A 23,851-nucleotide genomic window follows, 5' to 3' on the forward strand; every position below is an offset into this window, starting at 1 on the left:
GGAACCTTTATTACCGGGGTTGATTTGAAAACAATGCTGCCACTCTCGTGTGGAATATTCTTGTAATGCTGTCTTTTGTTGAGACAAATATAAATAGGATAAAAAAACAGGCCAAGTGCGAGTCAGACTCGTGCACTGAGGGTTCCGTACTCGGGTATTTTTTTCGACATTTTGCACGATATATCAAAAACTATTATGCATAAAAATAATCAAAAATCTGTTTTAGAATGCATGATATCCCTTTCATAGAATTGGTATAATATTATCTATCTTACTTTGAAAATTGAAAAGACTAATATTTGTTCATGAACACATTTTAATTTTTTTTGCTGATGTAACCACAAATTCTCGGATTTTTCCTTTACATCTGCTTAAAGACTACCTGCACAAATTTCGTGATTTTAAGTCAATGGGTACCCTATAGGTTTTCTTGACAGATAATATGACAGACGGACAGACAACAGAGTGACAGCAGAGAGTGACAACAGTGACAACAGAGAGAGTAAGAGAGACCATTTAAGGTACGGAACCCTAAAAATCACGCCGATCCGTTGCTCCGTTGTGGCGTGATTGAAGGACAAACCAAGAAACAAATCCTTTTTGTATTTATAACTAGCTTATTACAATTTTCGTAGAAATCTCTAATCTTTTTATAAAATAAAATATAGCCTATGTCACTCAGGAATAATGTACCTACTTAATATAATTTTCTACTGGTATAAGAATTTTCATAATCGGTTCAGTAGTTCCAGGGATTATCCCCTACAAACCAACTTACAAACATTACGTCTTTATAATATTACTATAGATAAAGTAAGTGAGTATGTTATTATTCGGATAGAGTGGTAGGTAATCTTTAATATATAAGCCGGTATTTGAACAATATAATTGTTATTATTCCGTGTACATGTTTCACCGCAGCCATGTTTGTTAAACTCAGATTTAATAAGCCCTGTTTACTTTGAATTAATCAATTGGGGCTTTGTTCCAACCCGGTTATTATCGTTACAATAAAATTGGAAATAACACTATTTGTACAGTATGTATTTAAATTGGAAATTGGATGGATACCACTGGCTATGGGGTACAATACTTACAATTAAGTATTTTGATTTCTTGTGCACACAACCAGGTATGTATATTTATTAATTATTAACTAGCAGTCCACCCGAATTCGTTTGGGTTGTATAATATATCACACTAATATTATAAAGGCGAAAGTTTGAATGTGTGTGTGTGTGTATGTTTGTTACTCCTTCACGCAAAAACCACTGGACGGATTTGGCTGAAATTCAGAATTTAGATAGATAATATCCTGGATTAGCACATAGGCTACTTTTTATCCCGGAAAATCAAAGAGTTCCCACGGGATTTCGAAAAACCTAAATACACGCGTACGAAGTCGCGGGCGTCAGCTAGTACATAATATTATAATAATAATAATTAATGTAACACAGGATGCAACCAGAACGCTAGCAAAAACGAAGACAGGTGATAGTGCTGATGATCACTGATAAGATACCATAAAAAACTACAAAATTAAAAAAAAAACCCTGTATTTTTAAAAAGTTCACAATACGTTGCAAATAAAACATCTGACTGATGCAAGAGGTCAACGAACGTTCCGTAAATAGGTCACTCGAAGTCAATATTCTGTGTTCGTTAGTTAGAAAGGCTAGCTTTGTTGTAGCATTTTAATAAAAAAGTACGTAACTACCAAACCACTTACTTAATTTTATATTTCCTGAAATTTAAAAGCCAGTCAACTTACTTGTCTGTCTGAAGCCTAACTCGACAGAGGCAGGACTCTAATCGGATTAGTAGGCCACGTCACAGTAAAGAGCCTTAGCAAAGTCTAGACACTTTAAAGAACCTATTCTATCGTTATTAGGGTTCCGTACCTCAAAAGGAAAAACGGAACCCTTATAGGATCACTTTGTTGTCTGTCTGTCTGCCTGTTTGTCCGTCCGTCCATTTGCCCGTCCGTCCGTCGTGTCTGTTAAGAAAACCTATAGGGTACTTCCCGTTGACCTAGAATCATGAAATTTGGCTTATATAATAGGTAGCTCTTATAGTGCAAGTAAAGGAATAAATCCGAAAATCGTAAATTTGTGGTTACATTGTTTAAAAAGAAATTAAAATGTGTTTAAATTTTCAAAGTAAGATAATTATGCCAAGTGGGGTAGCATATGAAAGGGCTTTACCTGTTCATTCTAAAACAGATTTTTATTTATTTTTATGAATAATAGTTTTTGATTTATCGTATAAAATGTTGGAAAAAATACCCGAATACTGAACCCTCGGTGCGCGTGTCTGAATCGCACTTGGCCGGTTTTATTGTACTTTATATTACTGTAATCCCTTAGCTTTTTATCTAGAAGGCTGATTATTACGAATTATGTTTTTATTCAACGTCTGAAATGTTTTTCTAAGTGGATTAGTTTTTAAATGTTTCTTTTTTGTTTTTATTAGGAAAGGCAGTTGTTATGAAAATAAAATAGTTTGTGGTTCTTTTCAAAATTCTTTATAGGTACATTGAGGTTAGTGTTTAACAGGGCTCACTCCGTCACTCGTTTCATACAATCGTAGTTCCAATTTCATTTGAATACTAAGCAACCAAAGTCCATGAAATTTTGCAGACATATTCTAGAAACGAATATCTGTGTCTGTGGTGTTTTAGATTTTTCTAAAAATATGTAGTTTTAAAATTACAGGGGCTCAAAGATTTGTATGAAAATTTTAAAGACCGCGTAACTTTGAAACCGAATATTTTAACAGAAATCTGGAAAACCACAGACATAGATATTAGTTTCTAGAATATGTCTGCAAAATTTCATGGACTTTGGTTGCTTAGTATTCAAATGAAATTGGAACTACGATTGTATGCAACGAGTGGAAATGATTGACGGAGAGAGCCCTCTCCATCCTTTGTTTTTCTTTTGCAATTTAATGACTAAGAAAATGGTCGAGAGAGTTCACGTCATAATAGTTTTTAATGTGAATATTAATATTAGGATTAATGTTGATATGGCTTAAATGCTATTTGACCATTTTTATATTCCATTTTTTGACTTGTAACATTTTAGCACTTATTTATTTCTTTTGAAATTATGATTCCAGATAAGTACCTACCTACCTATTAGTGTTTAATTTTCTTTGAGTATCATTGTAAAATCTTTTTGCTAATTTAAATATTGAATTGTTAAATTTTCTATTCGTATGCAATGATTACTTAAATATTATAATGTATTGTATTTTAATATTTTGATAAGATTATTATTAAGTATTAATATTATGTCACGATATAAGTAGTAAAAATATTTTTTGTACCTATCGAAAGTGGTTGTATTTCCATGATGACTGGTCGAGAAGAAGAAGATTGATGCTCTGGATATGTGGTACTGGAGGCGGATGCTAGGAGTCTCATGGACTGAATTTCGCACCAACGTCGCTATACTCAAAGAACTCGGAATCAAACAACGGCTTTCGGCGTTAGTACAGAGTCGCATATTGAAATTCTTTGGACACGTCTCCCGGCGTGAGAGTAACTCCATAGAGCGTCTTGTCGTGCAGGGCAAGATGGAGGGCACCAGAGGGCGAGGAAGGTCGCCCATGCGATGGACCGACTAAATTAAATCTGTCAGCCAGCAGGGAGAAGTGGCGAATGCTCGTGAGGCGTTTAACATCTGCCCTCAAAGACGTTGCTTCGTGATGACCACGACCGCTCTGCCAAGAGTGATACGACGAAGAAGAAGATCGAAAGTGGATTAAGCTTGTAAACTTTGCAAGCCAAGAATGGCAGTAGATTATACCTACCTATAGATATGTACTTACTTAATAATTTATGTTTAACATCTTTCTAATACTTACAATCATGTAATAAATAAATCTAAATCCTTTTCATTTTTAATTAAAAAAAAAGAATGTATGCCGCATTGTCGCTTGTTATTGTTCCAGCGTAACCAGCGTTTCATACTTATTAGAGAATTGAGAATATATTTTTATTTAAATAAACTTTTACAAGGTGCTTTTGAGTCGTCAAAATAATTTACCACTGGAATGCCGTTCCTACCGAAAAGACTAGATTAGGATAAATACAAATAAAAAGCAGTTTTCATATAAATTTTTAATTATTTATTTAATATAAAATCACCATATCAGATCGTTAGGATCGCGGAAATTGATACTGACAGCTACAAGAAGTATAACTACTCGACATAATATTTTATTAAAAGGCTTATCCACATACGCGATTTTCGAGACACAAATACTACGTTGCGACAATTTTGTCGCGAAAATCGCTTGTCTGATTCAAAGTCAAAATATACATGCTACTTGGTTTTAATAAAGAATTATGAGAGCAAAACCGAAACCTGAAGTTTTTATTAACATTGCCAACTGATAGCTTAGGATAATGAATTTAAAAATTATCTACAAAACACAAATGCCCTGGCAAATCGAACGAAAAAAGGAAAAATTTCACATTGGAAAATGTGCCGCCATATTGATTTTTTTTCAAAAAAAAACTATGTTTTTATATATAGCATGTATATTTTGAATATATAACCGAAGCCTCGTTTAAACTCTGAACAATAAAATCAACACAAACTGGGAACATTCAGGCAGTTATTATCATTATAAAATGGCACTACCTAATTTAGGTAACAAATATTTACATTTCACAAAGAAATTCACAACAAAAGCAATCATTATTTATTCTAACTTTACACCTTAACAGGGCTCTCTCCGTCACTCGTTTCATACAATCGTAGTTCCAATTTCATTTGAATATTAAGCAACCAAAGTCCATGAAATTTTGCAGACATATTCTAGAAACTAATATCTGTGTCTGTGGTGTTTCAGATTTTTCTAAAAATATGTAGTTTTAAAATTACAGGGGCTCAAAGATTTGTATGAAAATTTTTAAGACCGCATAACTTTGAAACCGAATATTTTAACAGAAATCTGGAAAACCACAGACATAGATATTAGTTTCTAAAATATGTCTGCAAAATTTCACGGACTTTGGTTGCTTACTATTCAAATGAAATTGGAACTACGATTGTATGAAATGAGTGACGGAGAGAGCCCTCTTAAAATTTATTTATCAATTTCACTTTGAATCCAGAGTTACTTCATTCCGTACAAGATTGTTTATTTGTTATTCTATTCTAAAACTACAAATAATAAATATAAACTATGAATAATAAATATTTTATAAATGTTGTAGAGGAAAACCAAAAACAGTTTAATATATTATTTCAAATTCAAGCAAAATTTTGTGACAACAAAAATTATATATCTATTTTTATTTTTGACGAAAACTTTATTATGAGTCTAAAACGTACTAATAATCATGTTTTTAAAAATATTATATGTATTGCATACGCATATTATATATATACATACATCCACACAACTAATAAAATATGATATTATATAAGTACTCGTATATATTATTTAACAAATAAAGTATTAAAATCTACAAGCTGTAAGTAACAGTAAAAAGTTCTTAGCCATAATTTTACAGTAGGTACATCTAATGCATAGTTAATCTTAACACTATATACAAATTTTATACAGTCTTGAAAATAGGTAGTATTTTGTAATCATTACTTACATCTACAACATTAATGAAAAATTTCTTTGAGCAAATAAATATTCGTACACAATTGAAATTAAAACTGAGTACATGACAATTTAAAAACGGAATTGTCTTTAGCTTAGGTTCTAAACTGACATTATTATTATTATACTAGAAATATGAATGTTCATTCACAAAACCTTTCTCCAGATAATAAATCTGTAGTCTAGTAGACCATATATTCAGTTTCATTCAAAATTATTAATATATTTTTTCTTCAATAACGAGTGCATTATAATCAACTTAAATTATAACAATTTAATTATGTTTTTGGATAATCATGTACCCAGTCACGAGAATTTGTATTTAACTAGGAAAGTAAGTATTGTCATAGTTTTAGCGTTTAAACTTAACGCCGATTCACTCCAGTTGCGTACACGTGACACGTGCGTAGTGACGCGCGTAAACCCCTAACACACCGGGTTACGCATACGTCCACGCTTTACGCAAGCGGTGTGCCATGTTTCATACAGTTCCATACATTACTACGCAATGGCACGCGCTACTTCTAGGCTTACGCAACGCTTACGCAGCCTTTGTGAACGAGCTATAAACTATCGTGAGTGCTAACCATTTTAACATCCAACATGAATGATAATCTTTCAGCGAAAAGGTCATTCTGATATTCTAGTATCTGAGTTGTACCCAAGCGAGAAGTTAAGAACGCTGATTCTAAAGGACCTGTTTACTTAGAAAGTTAATTTAGAGTAAAAAATAATTTGTCAATAAAACAACTAAAAATTAACAAAATATTATGAAGGTTTCATTTTAGGTATTTTAAACTAGTTCTTAATTCAGAGGTATTTTTATTTTATACTTTACATAACTCTTTGCGTGGTTCCAGCAATTTCCTTTTGCATACAAATTTTAAAAAGGTATAAACTAAGTCTCAGTTTTTGTCTATTGGATACACTGACCTCTACTAATACGAGTACGCTGGACTTGCGACCGACAACCTGTTTTTAAAGCAAGTTGATTTTCGCTATTTTGGCGCTGATAGCAGCAGTGAGCGTCATTGGACTGTACTTGACTAAACTAAACTTAACTAAACGTCAGTGATGAGATATCTGTCATGACATGAACACTATTTGACATAAATTAGTGTCAATTTTAATTTCTGGTACGCTCGGTGGGGCGCTTCGAATCGGAACAAAAATAACTGTCATTCTTTATTGCACACCTTTTCCAGCGTACTTGTATATGTCAATTTCAGTGATTGGCTAGTAAAAAATTGTGAAAAAGCTGGGTTCTTATTAGGGCTAGCATTGCTTTATCCGACCGAGGACGAGGCAGCGCACTGGCTTTCTACACTAACCGCCCTGCCGGACAAAGTAAAACCTGGCGAGGCTGCCTCACTGAATAGGAACCCTGCTAATGATTTATTTTAAAGTGTTTTATAGGCAAAGTTCTACAGTATATAACACTTTAAAAAAGTCTTAATCTTACAAACTACAACATTATGTTATCGGTGAATTTCTCTAAAACGTCGTCTTCGTCGTTGAGTTCAACGGCGAAATATTTGACATCAGTCAGAAATAGTTTGATCATGGCTATTTCTCTAAATTCTTATCCAATCGCCTGTATTGACGTCTGTCAATCCGACAAGCTAAACGGTCTAATTATGACATATTTTTAACAGTTCCTAAAATCCTAAACATTATGACGTCATAAAATGCATTTTGACCTTATCTGGAACTGTTGCTATTTATTTCGTCGGTGAATCAGCTTTGAAAACAACGTTAGTATTTAGAGAATATTCACGCAGAAGTTTACACGCAGCTTTCAGGGCCGGGCAAGTTTTCAGCCAATACATGCTCCCTTCTCCTCACGTTTCCTTTCCCTTTTCTATGCAAAGTGGAAGTTGCCAAGCTGTTCGAACTCAAAGTTGGTCCACTAAGAGCAAGGGTTTGACTTCCGAATGGCGATCCCACGTTGCCATTGGGACAGACGAAGTTTGGACTTCCTAAAGTTGGACTATTAGTTACTACGAAGTTCGGCCGAAAGTTGTTCGTTAAGTTTTGGTTGATAACGTCCTCTTGTCTACTGCTTGGCACCATGTCACTGCCTGGGGTTAGCTGGTGGAGAAAATATGAGTTCGTTAACGCATGAATTTAACTTATATATACCTAACTAGACGATACCTGTGATTTCGTCCGCGTGGATTTAGGTTTTTTTTAAATGCCGTGAGAACTCTTTGATTTATTTTATTACTATATAATATACTCTTTCTATGTCAATCTCCGGGATGCAAGCTACCTCTGTACCAAATTTCATACAAATCGATTAAGCGTATGGCCCTTTAAAAATCCCGTGGGAACTGTTTGATTTTCCGGGACTAAAAAGTACATAGTGTCCTTCCTGGTTGACCTAAGCTAAAATACGAAGTATGAAAGTATGAAATTTCATCCAAATCGGTTGAACTATTGGTCCGTGAGAAGCTAGCAGACAGGCAGACAGACAAACAGACACACTTTCGCATTTATAATATTAGTATGGATATCGCATCTAAGAATATAAATGCATTTATAATATTATATTAGTATGAATATCGCATCTAAGAAATTGTTATAAATGAAGTTAAGGGCAATATTTAATACATAATCACCTGTTGCAGACGTCCTGTGGAGTCTAGGAGAGCAAGATCTTCCGCTGAAAAAACAGCTCCAGTTTTACTCCAATCGCCTGCACAAACCAACATTTTGAAGAAAGAAGACAGTTGTTCAGTACATTTTCAGTGTAATTTTTCTTTGTGTAAGTAATTTACACTGCCCTGTATTTTTGAATCAGGTATTTCTATCAAAATAAATCAAATAAATCGCCTTAGTGAAACTTGTACTAAACTTTGTCGCCTTAGTGGAACTTGTACTAAAGCAATGTCATTGAAATTTCATTGAGACAAATTCAAGGACATTTTTTATAGATTAATAATATAAATTTAATTTCAATTGGTACCTCTTAACTCCTTTATGCTAGGCCACTCGTCCGCTTCGCTTGTCGTGGGCGGTAATTTTTGATTTTCCCCATCTGTACAAAATTATACACAAAATTACTTATCTTAAAATCATTTAGCTACGAGCAATAACTACATAATTATATAGTATAAATCCAAGTTATATATTAACTATCATCATTATCAACACAACCCATCGCCGCGCTGCCTCACTAGTTATTAAACATTTTCTCCTCTCAGAGTAAGACGGGTGTAGGTCATCGTCCATCATACTGGCAAAGTGCGGATTGGCAGACTTCACACACCTTCGACAACTTTTAGGCACACACCTCACGATATTTCCTTTACCGTTAAAACAAGTGATATTCAATTGCTCAAAACAAAATGCCGAAATTTAGAGGTGCGTGTCCGGGATATAGGAGGCTGAAGTCTTTAACCTGTGGACGTCCATTTTTGGACAAAGGCCTCCCATAATGAGCAACACCACATCCAGTCCTCAGTGTTCCTCATCCATCCACTACCCTCTTCATATCGTCGGTACATCGTGCTGGCGAGCGTCCCACATTACGCTTGCTTATACGCGGTCTCCACTCTAAAACTTTTGGGCTCCGACGGCCATCTCCTCTATGACAGACATGGCCTGCCCACTGCCACTTCAGCTAGCTAATGTTTTGAGCTGTCAGTGACTTTGGTTCTCCTGGAGATGTCCTCATTTCGGATCTTATCCCTCAGGAAAACTAACATAGTCTCCCCAATAGCTCACTAAGCGACTTTGAATTTGTGGACGAGACCATTTGTTAGTGTCCACGTTTCAGCACCATACGTGAGAACGGGAAGGATAGGTTTATGTATAGTTCAAAGTTTATTGCTCCACAATTAATTGACACTATCAAAGTTATACCGAAGAATAAAAAAAGAAATTTGAGTTTTCCGACCAACAAAGTGGGCACGATAATGCAAAATGCGTTACAAAAAAAAGCAAAAGGGAAGGAAAAATAGGGGCGGTAATACAAACCGCAGCACGCTACAAGTAGGTATTTTCCCCTGGGTTTGTTTTTCTACGTTCAACGAAATTTTCCTACTTAAGATAAAAACTCCATTTGGACCGCTGAAAACAAAAACTCCTTTTATTTTGGCCACATGAATTGACCGTGATAATGTTTTCAAAGCTTAATTAGCTTTCATGTTTTTTTTTTTTTTGTATTTTGAGAGAAAAGTAAATCTTTCTGCAAAATTAATATTAGAGTCCTTTTAGACGTTCCACAACCAATGGGATTCAATTTGTTCTAAAGCAGCCGCTAGCCGGATCTGGTGTTTTTAACTCTGGCGATGGTATGATAGTGAATCCATCGCTTAGCACAAGCACAGGTCCCGGTGGATGCTTATGATATTGTCATATTTTTTACCCTACGTTACCAGAACATCCTGTGGTATTATTTAGTTTCTTAAGTCGAGTATTTTGGACTTTTCCTTAACCTAATTTCCTACCTGGTGCATTTAATATGTCTGGCTGTGGGTCTGGTGTCTTGGACTCCGGCGATGGTTTGATCGTATACGCGACCACGTATCGTCTGCAGCCATCGCTTAGCTCCAGCATATCTCCCGGTGGATGCTTGTGGTTCGGAAGCGATCTTTTTCTTCTGGCGCATAGTGCTGCGAAGGCTATCCCGCCTAAAGCAAGTGTTGCGCCTAAAGCCACGGCCACTAACACGCCTAGTGTGATTCCGCCCATTGAGGTTTTGCCATCTGTTTGAAAAAAGTATAGTTCGGGTAAATTATTATTGTTTCTCAAAAAAAAGAGGGGGGAAAATTTGGTGCTTCTGAATTGTGTACTTGATATAGTAAAATGTTTTTTTTTTTCAAACTTTTCGTTCCGAATTCATATTCATAGATTGTCTTGACGTCATGATTACACTAATAATTTACTTTATTTTAGTTCGATAAGGGAATGTCATGTTCGTAAAAATGATCTTTTTATTAATATCGTATTACTAAAGTTTCAAGTTTTCGACTCATTCACTAGCATAATTATTTTTCACACAGAAAAATAAATAAAAGTAGTGCAGGTAACGGCTGAAATAATTAGTAATAGGTAAATCTATCTGTCATCTGTTATTTGTCGATAACAAGAATAAGTAGAGAATTGATCGATTGCTAAAATATTGTTAACTACAAGTATTACAAGTGTAAATTAAAAATTTTCAACACCCCCGACAAATCATTTTCAAATAAATAATTATGTATATCTAGGCAACGTCCATCTTGACAGCTTGACATTTGTCAATTGACATAATATTATGAACCTAACGGTTATGTAACCTTCTTTTCTACAAGAAAACTAGAAAAGAGCTGATAACTCTTAAACGGCTGAACCAATTTTTTTGGATTATAGCTAAGAACACTCTCGATCAAGCCACCTTTCAAACAAAAAAAACTAAATTAAAATCGGTTCATTCGTTTAGGCGCTACGATGCCACAGACAGATACACAGATACACAGATACACAGACACACAGATACACACGTCAAACTTATAACACCCCTCTTTTTGGGTCGGGGGTTAAAAACACAAATTCATAAAAGGCTTTACCGAAATACTCATTAAAATAGACTTAACTTCTAGTTTAATAAAATAAAGTAAGCTTTAAAATACCGCATAAGCACACCGATCAACGCAATACATATTTAAATAAGGACAATGCCCTAAGCTCACCCGTCCTCCGAGCAGCGTCGTTGAAAGCAATGTTCTCGAGTAAGGTTTTCTCAGACTCTCCCTTGAGGTTCCGTGCATAGATGAGCAGATTAAATGTGGCCCCCTCGACGCTGCCCGCTGACAGCTGAGCGAGGTCCAACTTGAAGGTTGCCAGGCCATCTGGAACAAATTTGTTCTATTGCCACACTGCGCAAAATAATAAACGTTTCATAACTATTTGAGATTTCCGGCATCAGTTTTCTCATCCATTTTAATATGGGCACCATCAAGTCAAGAGCGAATAAGCAACTTCTAAGCAAACGCGCTCCATCTTAGGCTGCATCGTCACTAGCAGGTCTGATTGCAGTCAAGTGCTAGTCTATTAATTAAAAAAAAAGACTGACAGCCAAATACTTGATCAGAGTATTTCAAACGCTGCGACTGTTTTTTGCCTAAATCAAACACCAATTATAGCACTCCCAAGCAGCGGATTTTCTTTTTCAAAACTAGCTTTTCATTTTTTATGACAAAATCGTGCTCACAATCTCACTTGGTGGTATGTCAGGATATAGTTTAGGGCCATATATCAAGATATTAGGCCTGATCTGGATGGGGTATGAGTTTTATGAACCCTAACGTCGTGGTAGGTGCGGCTTTGCTGAATCAAGGCTTATGAATGAATACTAATCAACGAATGAATAACGACGAAGAAAGGAGAAAGTAGTCGGATGAGGAGGAGTATATGTTGTGGCATTCTTTGGGAAAGGCCTATTTTCAGCAGTGGATATCCGCATGCTGAAAAACGATGTAACTAGCCTAGAAATGATGCTCCTTTAGCTGAGAAAGTTATATCTACCATATTTTATCAGAATCGCCCAATAGTATCTGTTTGTATTTGATTAAAGCAATAAACATTGCTGCTCGAGAAAAAACTTAAGTATCTAAAGGGCAATTCAGAAAAGTTTCTAAAATGAAAAGAGCTCATTAAATAAACAATAGAATACCCGCCGGCCACGCGGGGATCTGAAATCATGAATTGCATTTAAAATGCAAACATCAGCTCTGCCAACAATGAATATTCCTATCTCGAAGAGCGTTAGAGCTGTTACACACTGGGACGCCACAATGACAACGCTGGCTACGTAGCCATGGCTATCTCTGGCTACTTACCGTTGACAAATAAGTAGTTCAACGACACAACAGTAGCGAATACAAATACGCGGGGGTCTGTCCTGGCAATCAGTTGGCCACTGAGGGAGGCATAACTTATTTGTATACAAAATACATACAGGCATTGGTTTTGCGTCACCAAGTCGGCAAAGTATCCAGACTCCACGTATAAGTGGTTAGTCGTGGCTACGCTTCCAAATTGGCGGCGTCGCCAGACCGTAGCCAATGAGACCGCCAAGTGAGTTAGCTGTCATAGTTTCCAATACGAATTGCTTGGATACATAGCCGACATAGCCATGGCGTTGCAGCGTGTAGCGCTCTTAGGATGCTTTTTTCTTTGGAATATAATCAATATTAATACAAACATTTCTGTCAGTTGATACTTCATTTATAATTTTATTCAATTGATTCAAAAGATTTGCCAGAAGCCGGTTGTGGATGAATTTTATCCCAGCTAAATACTACAAATATCCACTTTTTGTTTAGAATTTGAGGGATAAATATAGCTGACTGGCTTTACCAATACCTATTACTTTTACAACTTGGTCTTGCGGGTTCAAGGTTTGAAGGCCGAAAGTCTACGGTAGACCTCCACGATGGAGGTCCAGTTAGACAGTATAACATACTGAGCCATCTTTTTCCTATTAATCCCTTCTGTGTGCCAGCATGAGAAATTTAGCCTGTCATTAGGACCATAATAAAGAATTGATTGACAGTTCATTCATCAAAATCGGCTCAGTAGTTTAGGCGCTACGGTGAAACACACATAAATACAAACCTACATACATAGACTGCTAAAATCATAACCCTTCCTTTTGGCTTTGCCGTAGTCGGGTAAAAACAGGAATTATATCAGTCAAGTCAGAATTAACCTGTCTCATTGACACTGCTATTGAACTTCGTCTTGCCGGTGACAGGGTCCAGGGTTTCCAGGACGAAGGTCTGAGGCAGTCCCCCATCGTAGCCAGCTACACAGCGTACGATGAGCCAGCTGACACCTTCCGTGTTGTTGGTGCCAGCATGGAGCGAGCAGTTGCGGGGTGGAGCGGGGCGTGCTGTTGAAGAAAGATTTTTGTTACCAAGGATTATTTCACTTAGAGAAATCACATCTGTCTATCTGTATCTGTCTATCTGTCTGTGCGTCCGTCCGTCCGTCCGTCGTGTCTGTCAAGAAAACCCATAGGGTATTTCCCGTTGACCTAGAATCATGAAAGTTGACAGAGCGGTAGGTCTTATAGCACAAGTAAAGGAATAAATCCGAAAACCGTGGCTTTGTGGTAACATCATTAAAAAAAAATTAAAATGTGTTTAAATTTTCAAAGTAAGATAACTATACCAAGTGGGGTATCATATGAAAGGGCTTTACCTGTACATTCTAAAACAGATTTTTATTTATTTTTATGCGTAATAGTTTTTGATTTATCCCGCAAAATGTCAAAAAAATACTCGAGGTACGGAACCCTCGGTGCGCGAGTCCGATTCGCACTAGGCCGGTTTTTAGGTTGATAGCTTAATACAGACTAAGTGGTGATTAGTAATTACAATTCAACATTATTACAATTAGTAGGTAATTACAATTTTAACATGTTTTTATGTATTTATTTATTTATATATTTATATATTTATTTATTCTAATATTATATATAAATGTATACTTGCCCCACCTACCTCTAATATCTATAGCTATATCCTTTGGACCATTTGGTTGCCTGGAAGAGATCGCTAGGTAGCGATAAGGCCGCCAAATTGTACCTATATTTTGTTGAGCTTTGTATGTTGTGTTTTTCTGTACTAATTTTGAGGTGTACAATAAAAGTATATTCATTCATTCAACAATGTAAACAAAATGTTATAAGTATAAACCCCCACGTAAGGATAATTAACATCCCGTATTATCCCAAATCCCGTTTTAGCTAACGACGTACAAGCTTGCTGCCAACTGAGGCTTCAATTAGGCAATTTTCAAAATTACTCTCTTGATGCCGTATAATTTAATAATTACTATACGACATGTAACACATGGCCGGATTATTATAAGCTTTCCAGTGATTTTCCAAAAATTATGTCGCTCACTTTTGTATTTTGGGAATTAATTGATAACTAGCATATTCCTGCGGCTTCCTTTTCCTATGTGTGTGTGTGTGTGTGTATGTTTGTTACTCGTTCACGCAAAAACTACTGGATGGATTTGGCTGAAATTTCGAATGGAGATAGATAATATCCTGGATTAGCACATAGGCTACTTTTTATCCCGGAAAATCAAAGAGTTCCCTCGGGATTTCGAAAAACATAAATCCGCGCGGGCGAAGTCGCGGGCATCGGCTAGTAGTTGATAAACTTTGAAACTACTGAACCGACATCTATAGTTCATTCACAATTAGAAAACTACTTTATCCAGAAGTTATATATTTATAATATAGACTATATAATTAACAAAATTATGTATGGACGCGAAACCGGGTAAATCAGTTAGTTTATAATATTAATAAAAATAGAATAAGGTGGGTGGTGATATAATTATATGACATAATATAGCATTCGGGTGGATTATTTTAAGCTTTCTACATATTTCTTCGACAAATTATTGTACGCAATTATAATAATTTCAAACAAAGTTTTAATTAAATAAAAGCGTGCTTTCAAACTCAGTCACAGTTACGGAAAGTAATTAAAATAAGTTATTCAAATGTAAGATGTTTCCATTTTCCATTTTAACTAATGAATTTTCCATCGCAACACGAACAAAGCTAAGTTTCATATCCAAAAATGAATTAACAGGGCTCTCTCCGTCACTTACTCCATACAATCGTAGTTCCAATTTCATTTGAATATTAGGCAACCCAAGTCCATGAAATTTTGCAGACATATTCTAGAAACTAATATCTGTGCCTGTGGTTTTCCAGATTTCTGTTAAAATATTCGGTTTCAAAGTTACACGGTCTTAAAAATTCATATACAAATCTTTGAGCCCCTGTAATTTTGAAATTACATATTTTTAGAAAAATCTTTAAGGACTTTAGTTACTTAATATTCAAATGAAATTGGAACTACGTTTGTATGGAGCGAGTGGCGGAGAGACCCCTCTTAAAATACATGTTCATGGATATAAATCACATTGTTAATGTCTAGAGTCAAGTAAGCATTGGCAAACTTCACACACCTTTGAGAAAATTATGGAGAATGCTCATGCATGAAAGTTTTCCTTAACCTTTAAACCAAGTGATATTAAATTGCTTACACGTGCGCGGGACCGAACCCCCGGACCTCTGAATAGGAGACCAACGGTAGGCTCTCCAAGGTACGGAAAAAACGAAAAGGCCAAAGGGTCTGCAAAATCGGTTACCCATCCAGTTACCCACTTAGGTAAACGATGCTTAACAATCGCAATCGAATGACATGTACTACTATGTCACACGCCCTTTATCAGTAGTATTATGGTAATTTAATATCTTATTTCAACATACAACTTACAAGTCACACAACAACCACCTATTGTGATATACGCTTGATATTAAACATTGTGGTCGCACCTTATGTAGATATGATGAGAGATGGTGCTAATATGTATCCTGATTGGAGTGTGTGTAAGCAAGTATTAATATAATTCCTATTAATTAAACTCAGTAACAATAGTTAATTATTCTGGTTAATAACTCTAACCAGAATAATATTAGTGTACCCAATACATTACATCAGATGGGATTGTAGGTAATAATAATTATAATTTAATTTGTATCTTTGAATATCGGTAAACTGATTAGTTCTTCAAGGCACTGTTAGTAAGTTTTACAGGCTTTAGCGTTTTAGTTACTTCTCTACTACTATTTTTGTGTTTACTAGATTATTTTAGCTGTATTATTTTACCTAAATAAAGGGAAAGGTAACTGACTGACTGACTGATCGACTGATCTATCACCGTACAGCTCAAACTACTGAACATACCTATCGGGCTGAAATTTGGCATGTAGATAGGTAATAAGACGATATACTAGGTAATAAAGGATTTTTGAAATTTCAATTAAGCTAAGGGGATAAAATAAGGGTTTAAAATCTGTGTAGTCCACATGTACGAAGTTACAATTATTTTATTTCATTTAACAATAATTACTATATTTGATACAAGCTTGTGTCAAATATAATTGTTGTTAAATGAAATAAAATAATTTTACTTATATAAAATTGATGTACGAATTCGTTGATTCCGTTCCATTACTTAATTGAAGTTGGTCACCCATCCAGATGCAGTCGAAGTGTTTCTAACAATAGAGCTCTTGTCTCACACCAAAGCGGTATTTTAGAATAGTCACAAGTAAAAAATTAGATAAGTACGTATTATTTATGAAACAGATCATATCGTAGCCACAAGATAAAAAACTGTGTAGTAAGTTAACTTCAAAAGAGATCTAACAGTTGGCTCTCAGACTATCAGTCAGCTCACATTTCTTTATGCAGCTGCGGTATAGCAATATTTTCTAATTTTTTATAGTAGTATATTTGTACGGCGGTGTTGTGCATACACGCTTATAACTTACTAGCTGACGCCCGCGACTTCGTCCGCGTGGAGTTAGGTTTTTCAAAATCCCGTGGGAACTCTTTGATTTTCCGGGATAAAAAGTAGCCTATGCGCTAATCCAGGATATTATCTATCTCCATTCTGATTTTCAGCCAAATCCGTCCAGTGGTTTTTGCGTGAAGGAGTAACAAACATACATACACACACACACACACACACACACACATACAAACTTTCGCCTTTATAATATTAGTGTGACTATTTCTAGTGGAAGTTAGTATGATAGAAACGCTGTATTTTTTAGATATTAAACAAAAGTTGCTGATACAGTACGATACAGTCTGTAACTTGAAATCAAGATCATATTATACCTATCTAACCATTATTTAAATTCCTTTACAAAAGTTTCACCAGTAACAATGATTCACCCTGTAACATAAAACTATCTGAAAAATTACCTCAATAAAACATAAAGTAGGAGGTAGGGTAAAAGGTATACAAAAGTTTACTAATAGACTTTCGCAAGTTATTGGAAACGGTAAAAGCATAAACGCTTGCTTACATAGAGCCAGTGAGAGTTATTTGGTCAAATTGGTAAGTACCTAAAAAAAATTTGTTTATTTCGCTAAATTGCACATAGAGTTTGTTGGCAAGTTCGCAGTATTTGCAGTGTTCACAATGCTGTATTGCATCTACTTGCACGGTGTGAGCGGATGTTTTTTCTGTGATGTAACCACAAATTCACGGGTTTCGGATTTTTTCATTTACTTGTGCTATAAGACCTACCTACATGCCAAATTTCATGATTCTAGGACAACGGGAACAGACGGACAGACGGACAGACAGCAAAGTGATCCTATAAGTCTTCCGTTTTTCCTTTTGAGGTACGGAATCCGAAAAACGCTACGTCTTACTAAATATTATTTTTAGAAGCTAATGTAGGTTTTTCACTTTTTCTAACTTAGAAAATATTCTTGCACATAATGGCTTGATACCCTGAAGATGGCAACACTTAAATACTTTCAAGTCAGTAACTTGTCCTATGTAGCCAAGCTGTTATTGAAAACGATAAAAACGTAATGTTCACCGGTCTCTAAATTTACTGCGATAGGGCGATAAGAAACTCCTGGCTAATCGATACTAAAATATAATAGCTTATTCCGCCATCGGCCATCTGAAACTTTGCACTAAGACCCATTACCAGAACTAACGTTAGGGCTACTGCAATTTAGATACTACTAAAATATTATTAGGCGCTATTTTTAATATTCCCTAGTAAAACAACTAACTCTTAAGGCCGATTCACACCAAGCACGTACACGTGACACGCGCGTAGTGACGCGCGTGAATCCGTAAACATAACTGTACGCATTAAGTCTACGCGAACGTTCACGCCACGCAAGCGGTATGCCATGTCTCATACAGTTCCATACATTACAACGTAATGGTACGCGCTACGTCTACGCTTACGCAGCCTGTGTGAACGAGCTGTTAATATTATATCACATCCATTTTAACAAGATAAAAAACCCGAGTACTATCCACGAACTGCCGATAGATAGCGATAGATACCTATACTGCCGTCCTAACGAAGAGAGCAATAACTAGGTTTCGACTACTTTCGAGATATTCGCGGTTATGATTAGCTACTTACAAATCGTAATATTACATATTGCAGTTTTGATAACCAACAGAACCGAAACTACTGAAGATACAAAAAAGACGTCTAAGGCGAAAATATAGAGCTCATTTTCGTGATTACGGATATGGTCTTAAGTCAATTTGCCCAAAAACTCGACTTATTGCACTCTTTGTTAGGACGGCAGTATAGTAAAATCGTTTTTCTGTCGCTCGGTGTATATATTTACACTATATTTATGTATTTATGAACTTTAAAGAATGTTTCCTCATTCATTTGATATTCCAGTCCATACAATAGAAAACCACTTTCTTGGAAGTAACATCCATCATAGGTAATTTTTTTTTCATATAAAATGTAGCCATAATAACGAATTGATTGATGCCTGATTCATCAAAATCGGCTTAATAATTTAGGTGCTACGGTGGAACACGCAGAATCTGATACAAATATACGTACATATCTACATAGACTGCTAAAATCATAACCCTTCCCTTTGGCTTTGCCTGATTGTCGGGTAAAAATAAACTATAAGGGCGTGAGAGGGCAAGGAAATAATATTTTCGTCCGCGTGGATTAGATTTTTAAAGATCCCGTGGGAACTGTTTGATTTTCCGTGATAAAAAGTTGCCTATGCCAATTATAGGGACGCAAACTACCTTGGTACCCATACAAATTGGTTCTTTAGGAATCCCATGGGAACTCTTTTATTTCGCGGGATAAAAAGTAGCCTATGTCCGTCCCCGGGATATAAGCTAACTCTGTACCTTTTGTCAGAATCTGTTAAATTGTTGGGCCGTGAAAAGGTAGCAGACAGACAGACAGACACACTTTCGCATTTATAATATTAAAGTATGGATAAATCTAAATAAATCAACGAAATCAACTTACACGCGGGAACGATCTGGAAGACACAGGGCTCAAGCTGTCTGCCGACGGTGTTGGTGCCCCGACAGCTCAGCGCGCCGTAGTCGCGTTCGCTTTGCGGCTTGTAACTTAACTCGCTTGTACTGCCGTTGGCTGTACCTGGACAAAATGTATGTGATTTATATGTATATTTTCAATATCTCGTGTATCTCGGGTGTCGTGGAACCATCTTAAAGTATAAAGAACAAAGGAATCACAACCCATAATATTGTTATACATGCTTGTGTTCGTTTGTTAGTTTCTCCTTCAATCACGTTATTATGAAGAAATGGATCGACGTAATTTTTTGCATGGATATAATTAAAACCCTGGAGAGTGACGTAAGCCACTTTTAATCCCGAGTAATCAAAGAGTTTCCACGGGATTTTTAAAACTTAAGTCCACGCGTATGAAGATTCGTGGGTATTGCTATTTTTTCCGGAATAAAAGTATTCTTTGTTATTCTTCAGTTTTGTAACTAAGTAGGTATATGGGTGAGAAATCACGTCTATCCGTTGCTGTTGCAGCGTTATTGAGGAACAAACTAATAAACACATTTAGCAATTATGTATTATCGGACAGGGAGACGGACATGGGATACTTTTCAATACTTCGTTTACATAAAATCTTTTTTACGCGAAAGAAGTCACATGACCTACCTATATTTTGAATCTCGCGGATTTTGGAATACGAGCATGTTACTAGTAAGCCACTATTATATGTATTCTGTGCTTTAAGGCAACTTTGAACGTTAACGATAATAATTTATCAGGATTTTATATGCTCTCATTTATTAAATTGTGGTCGAATATTATACTTACTTACTTTTACGAAAAATAAAACGAAATTTCTCGAATTTCATAATGCTCTTTCCATTCCGCAGTAAATAAGAGCCGCATTTAAACTGTAATGCATTTCGTTGAAAATAATTTATGACTATCGCAAGACCCGACTTGGCAGAGAATCAAAAAACCGACCGTGCAACCACAACGTACGCTTGGACTGTGGACCACTGCTGGTATATGAGATATGGATGAGAGCCGACAAGATACAGGACAGACACGTTATAATATTATACCACCCAGAAAAGCAGGTGTTATTTAAGTAATTTTAACGAATATTATGTTATTGGAATGTCCTCACAAAACCTACGCGAAGAACACAAATATCGATTATCAATGTCTCAAAATCATCATATATAAATACACAAACAAATATCAAATATCGATGTCTCAAAATCGTCATATATATTATAAATCCTGAAACTTGCTTGAAGGTAAATGACATAATATCATCAACATACAACAGATGGCGCACCAGTCGTATTGCATTTACTTCTAACGCTAAAGTGGCTCATAAGCATAAAGAGAAGCTTTAGGATTCGGCCGTTAGACTTACAGCTTTTATCAAAAATCTTTTTGGCCTCTAAAAGTATTAACTCAAACAGAAAACCGTTGGCAAAGATTCAAAAAGCTTGTATATGAAATAGCAACACAAGTTGAAACAAGTTTGCACAAGTTTGAGCCTCTGACGTAACCGTAGGAACTTATTAATCTGGGATTCTTCCCTTCTAATACAAGTTCAGACTTCAGAGAACGTGTGACGTGTTCTGAATACCAAGCGTACATCTTTGGAACAATTTGATTTGCTTCGAGTTTGTATACTTAGCTTTGATTTCGTACTTGTGTTACGTGAACGAATCAATGCTCTTTATTTCCGAGTGTGTTATTGTACCTATGCCTTTGTCATTTTTGTTTCCTGTCCTGTAAATTTCAGTTTTCATAAAAAGAGGTACTTACTTACCTACTATTATTGTGGAATTGTTTCTTTTAAATTGAATCAGGTCTAGTCATTGACTTATTAAGTATGTTGGTCTAGTTTATTTACAATTTGATTTGCTTCGAGTTTGCATTCTTAGCTTTGATTTTGTACTTGTCTTTCATAAAAGAATCAAGGTTTTCTACTTCCGAGTGTTTTATTGTACATTCTTTTGTCATGTTTGCTACTTGATCTGTAACTGTAAGTTTTTATAAAAAGAGGTCCGATTCACCACCTTGTCCAACTCCGCTCCTAGTACTTGGTTAGACCACGAAGTATAACATCATTATGAGGACTCCCAAAGTAAAAATATCAGGAGTTCTTATTTTACAGATGAGTTACCGAATTTTGCTGGTGAGACGTCCAGGCTCTCGCCACTGTTGTTGAACTGCCAGAAGAAAGTGACGTCAGGCGGATTCGCTGTGACTGAGCACCGAACGTGTAAGACCTCGTCCAACTGTGCTCCTAGTACTTGTGGTGATGTGTGGGTACATACTGGTGCGTCTGTGGACAAAGGGTGGTGTTAAAATTTGTAATTGATGAACTCTCTTTCGGACTTCGTCTGTGGTGGCGTTTGCTGGCGCGCATGTTGTGCCTTTTTGGAGTGTTTTTTGGTTAGAAGTGGCCGGTTTTTGTGTTCTGCTGGTGTTTATTGATGGCGCAACTGACTGGGAAGCGCTCTAAGGGGGCGCCGCGTGTATGCCGGCAGGCGCCGGTGCAGACGGAGTCCATACTTGTATAGATTCAATAACTTGAAAATAATTACAAACTTCACATTGGCTAATCAGTGTAAAGCCAGATTTAAAGAAAAAAAAAGAACCCTCTTTCATGAAGTCCTAGTTTTTGATTAATTTATAGAGGTTTGGCTGTATCAGACCTCTTAGCAAATGTCATGCTGCCTAAGATGAAACGCGCTGGTTAGTGGCAAGCCATTGCTCTACCTATAGTTTATTCGTGTTAAAATCATAGAGTTAGTACATAATAGTTCAATGCTTCAATATTTTTTTTTAGTTCAATGCTTAAAAATACAATGACAATACAAGTGTAAATTAAAAATTTACAACACCCACGACAAGTGAAGGTTACAGTAACTAGAAAAGAGCTGATAACTTTCAAACGGCTAAACCGATTTTCTTGGATTATAACTAAGAACACTCGGTCAAACCACCTTTCAAACAAAAAAAAAAACTAAATTAAAATCGGTTTATTAATTTAGGAGCTACGATGCCACAGACAGATACACAGATACACACGTCAAATTTATAACACCCCTCTTTTTGGGTCGGGGGTTAAAAACAAAAGTGGCCTATCAGCAAACCGTTATAATGATTGACAATCGATTTGATTGATAGGTAACCACCTTATTGATCAATCCATTTCCAATGCCCAAGCTGATGGCATTGTACATTTTTCTGCTTTTATTAAAGAGAAAAGTTTTGCGGAAAAGAAATAATATGGTTACATTGATTTATCATCATGGTCAACCCATCGCTGGCACTCTATGGACACGGGTGTCCATGGGTTTAAGCCATTGTCTGCCACGCTGACCAAGTGTGGATTAGTAGACTTCGCACAACTTTGAGACCATTATGGAGAACTCTCAGACATGCAGAAATGTATTTTTTGATCGATTTAAATAAACCGTTCTTTCTAAATTCAACACGTACATAGTTTTCCCTTTTGCAAAAGCAATTAAATCATACAATACGGATATGCAATTTCCCCATCTAGATTGTTCTAACAATTCCGCATGCCGTACTGAAAGTGCAGATGATTTAAGAGTTCATTTAAAACACGAACCGGGGCTTCGTAGGCAAACTAAGAGCGTGTTTCCACTATGCTATTTGTTTAGACGGGATCACGGTCCGACGAAAATAGCTCGAAATAAATGTTCTGAACAAGTTTTGACAATTAAGACATAGAGCTCTGAATGTATAATACAAACAAATTATTCCCTGACTAGTATTATAATTGCATATTTTAAGTATTATTCAAATTATACGAAAAATATTAGTATCATTTAAAAGTTCTGGTTTGCTATGAAAGATGGGTGAAGATACTTATTATGTCTTCATCATTGTCATTATTATGTCAACTCATCACCAGCTCACTATTAAGCGCGGGTTTCCTCTCAGAATGTCAAATGTTTAGACCATAGTTTACCACGCTAGTGCAGATTGAAACACTTTACACACCTATTAGAACACTTTGGAAAAATTCCAGTTATTTAGACTGTGTAAATTCATAATTTTTTATCCTAGTAATAAATTAAAAATGCGAAAGTTTGTGCCCTTTAATCACTCCCCAGCGGAGCAACGGATCGACTTTTGATCGACTAATTTAATCTTTATCCTTTCGCAGATGTTTTTATGTATGTACCTACTGACGGGCCGGTAAAATGACCGGAAGGTATATTGGGAACTTGCTCTTTAAACTTATATAACCTGTCAGTTTAAAGTGTGCTTTGATATATTATAATGAAACAGGCATGTGAAAATAAATTGGACCTATATCAGCTAA

General features: G+C 35.9%; 1 protein-coding gene across 3 annotated transcripts in view; it reads right to left on the reverse strand.

Moving 5' to 3' along the window:
- Window positions 1-5,094: 5,094 nt before the first annotated feature.
- Window positions 5,095-23,851, reverse strand: part of LOC123874751 (hemicentin-1-like) — a 156,524-nt gene continuing 137,767 nt past the window's right edge. For all 3 annotated transcript variants that reach the window (XM_045920239.1, XM_045920238.1, XM_045920237.1), the window contains exons 11-18: window positions 21,674-21,835; window positions 19,499-19,633; window positions 13,328-13,510; window positions 11,307-11,465; window positions 10,083-10,340; window positions 8,597-8,668; window positions 8,250-8,326; window positions 5,095-7,719 (exon numbers count right to left, since the gene is read on the reverse strand). In XM_045920239.1, coding sequence (XP_045776195.1) covers window positions 7,414-7,719; window positions 8,250-8,326; window positions 8,597-8,668; window positions 10,083-10,340; window positions 11,307-11,465; window positions 13,328-13,510; window positions 19,499-19,633; window positions 21,674-21,835 — 1,352 coding nt within the window. In that variant the 3' untranslated portion in view covers window positions 5,095-7,413. The remainder of the gene's footprint in view (window positions 7,720-8,249; window positions 8,327-8,596; window positions 8,669-10,082; window positions 10,341-11,306; window positions 11,466-13,327; window positions 13,511-19,498; window positions 19,634-21,673; window positions 21,836-23,851) is intronic.

Source organism: Maniola jurtina, chromosome 19 (assembly GCF_905333055.1).
Source record: "Maniola jurtina chromosome 19, ilManJurt1.1, whole genome shotgun sequence".
NCBI classification, from domain to species: Eukaryota; Metazoa; Arthropoda; class Insecta; order Lepidoptera; family Nymphalidae; genus Maniola; species Maniola jurtina.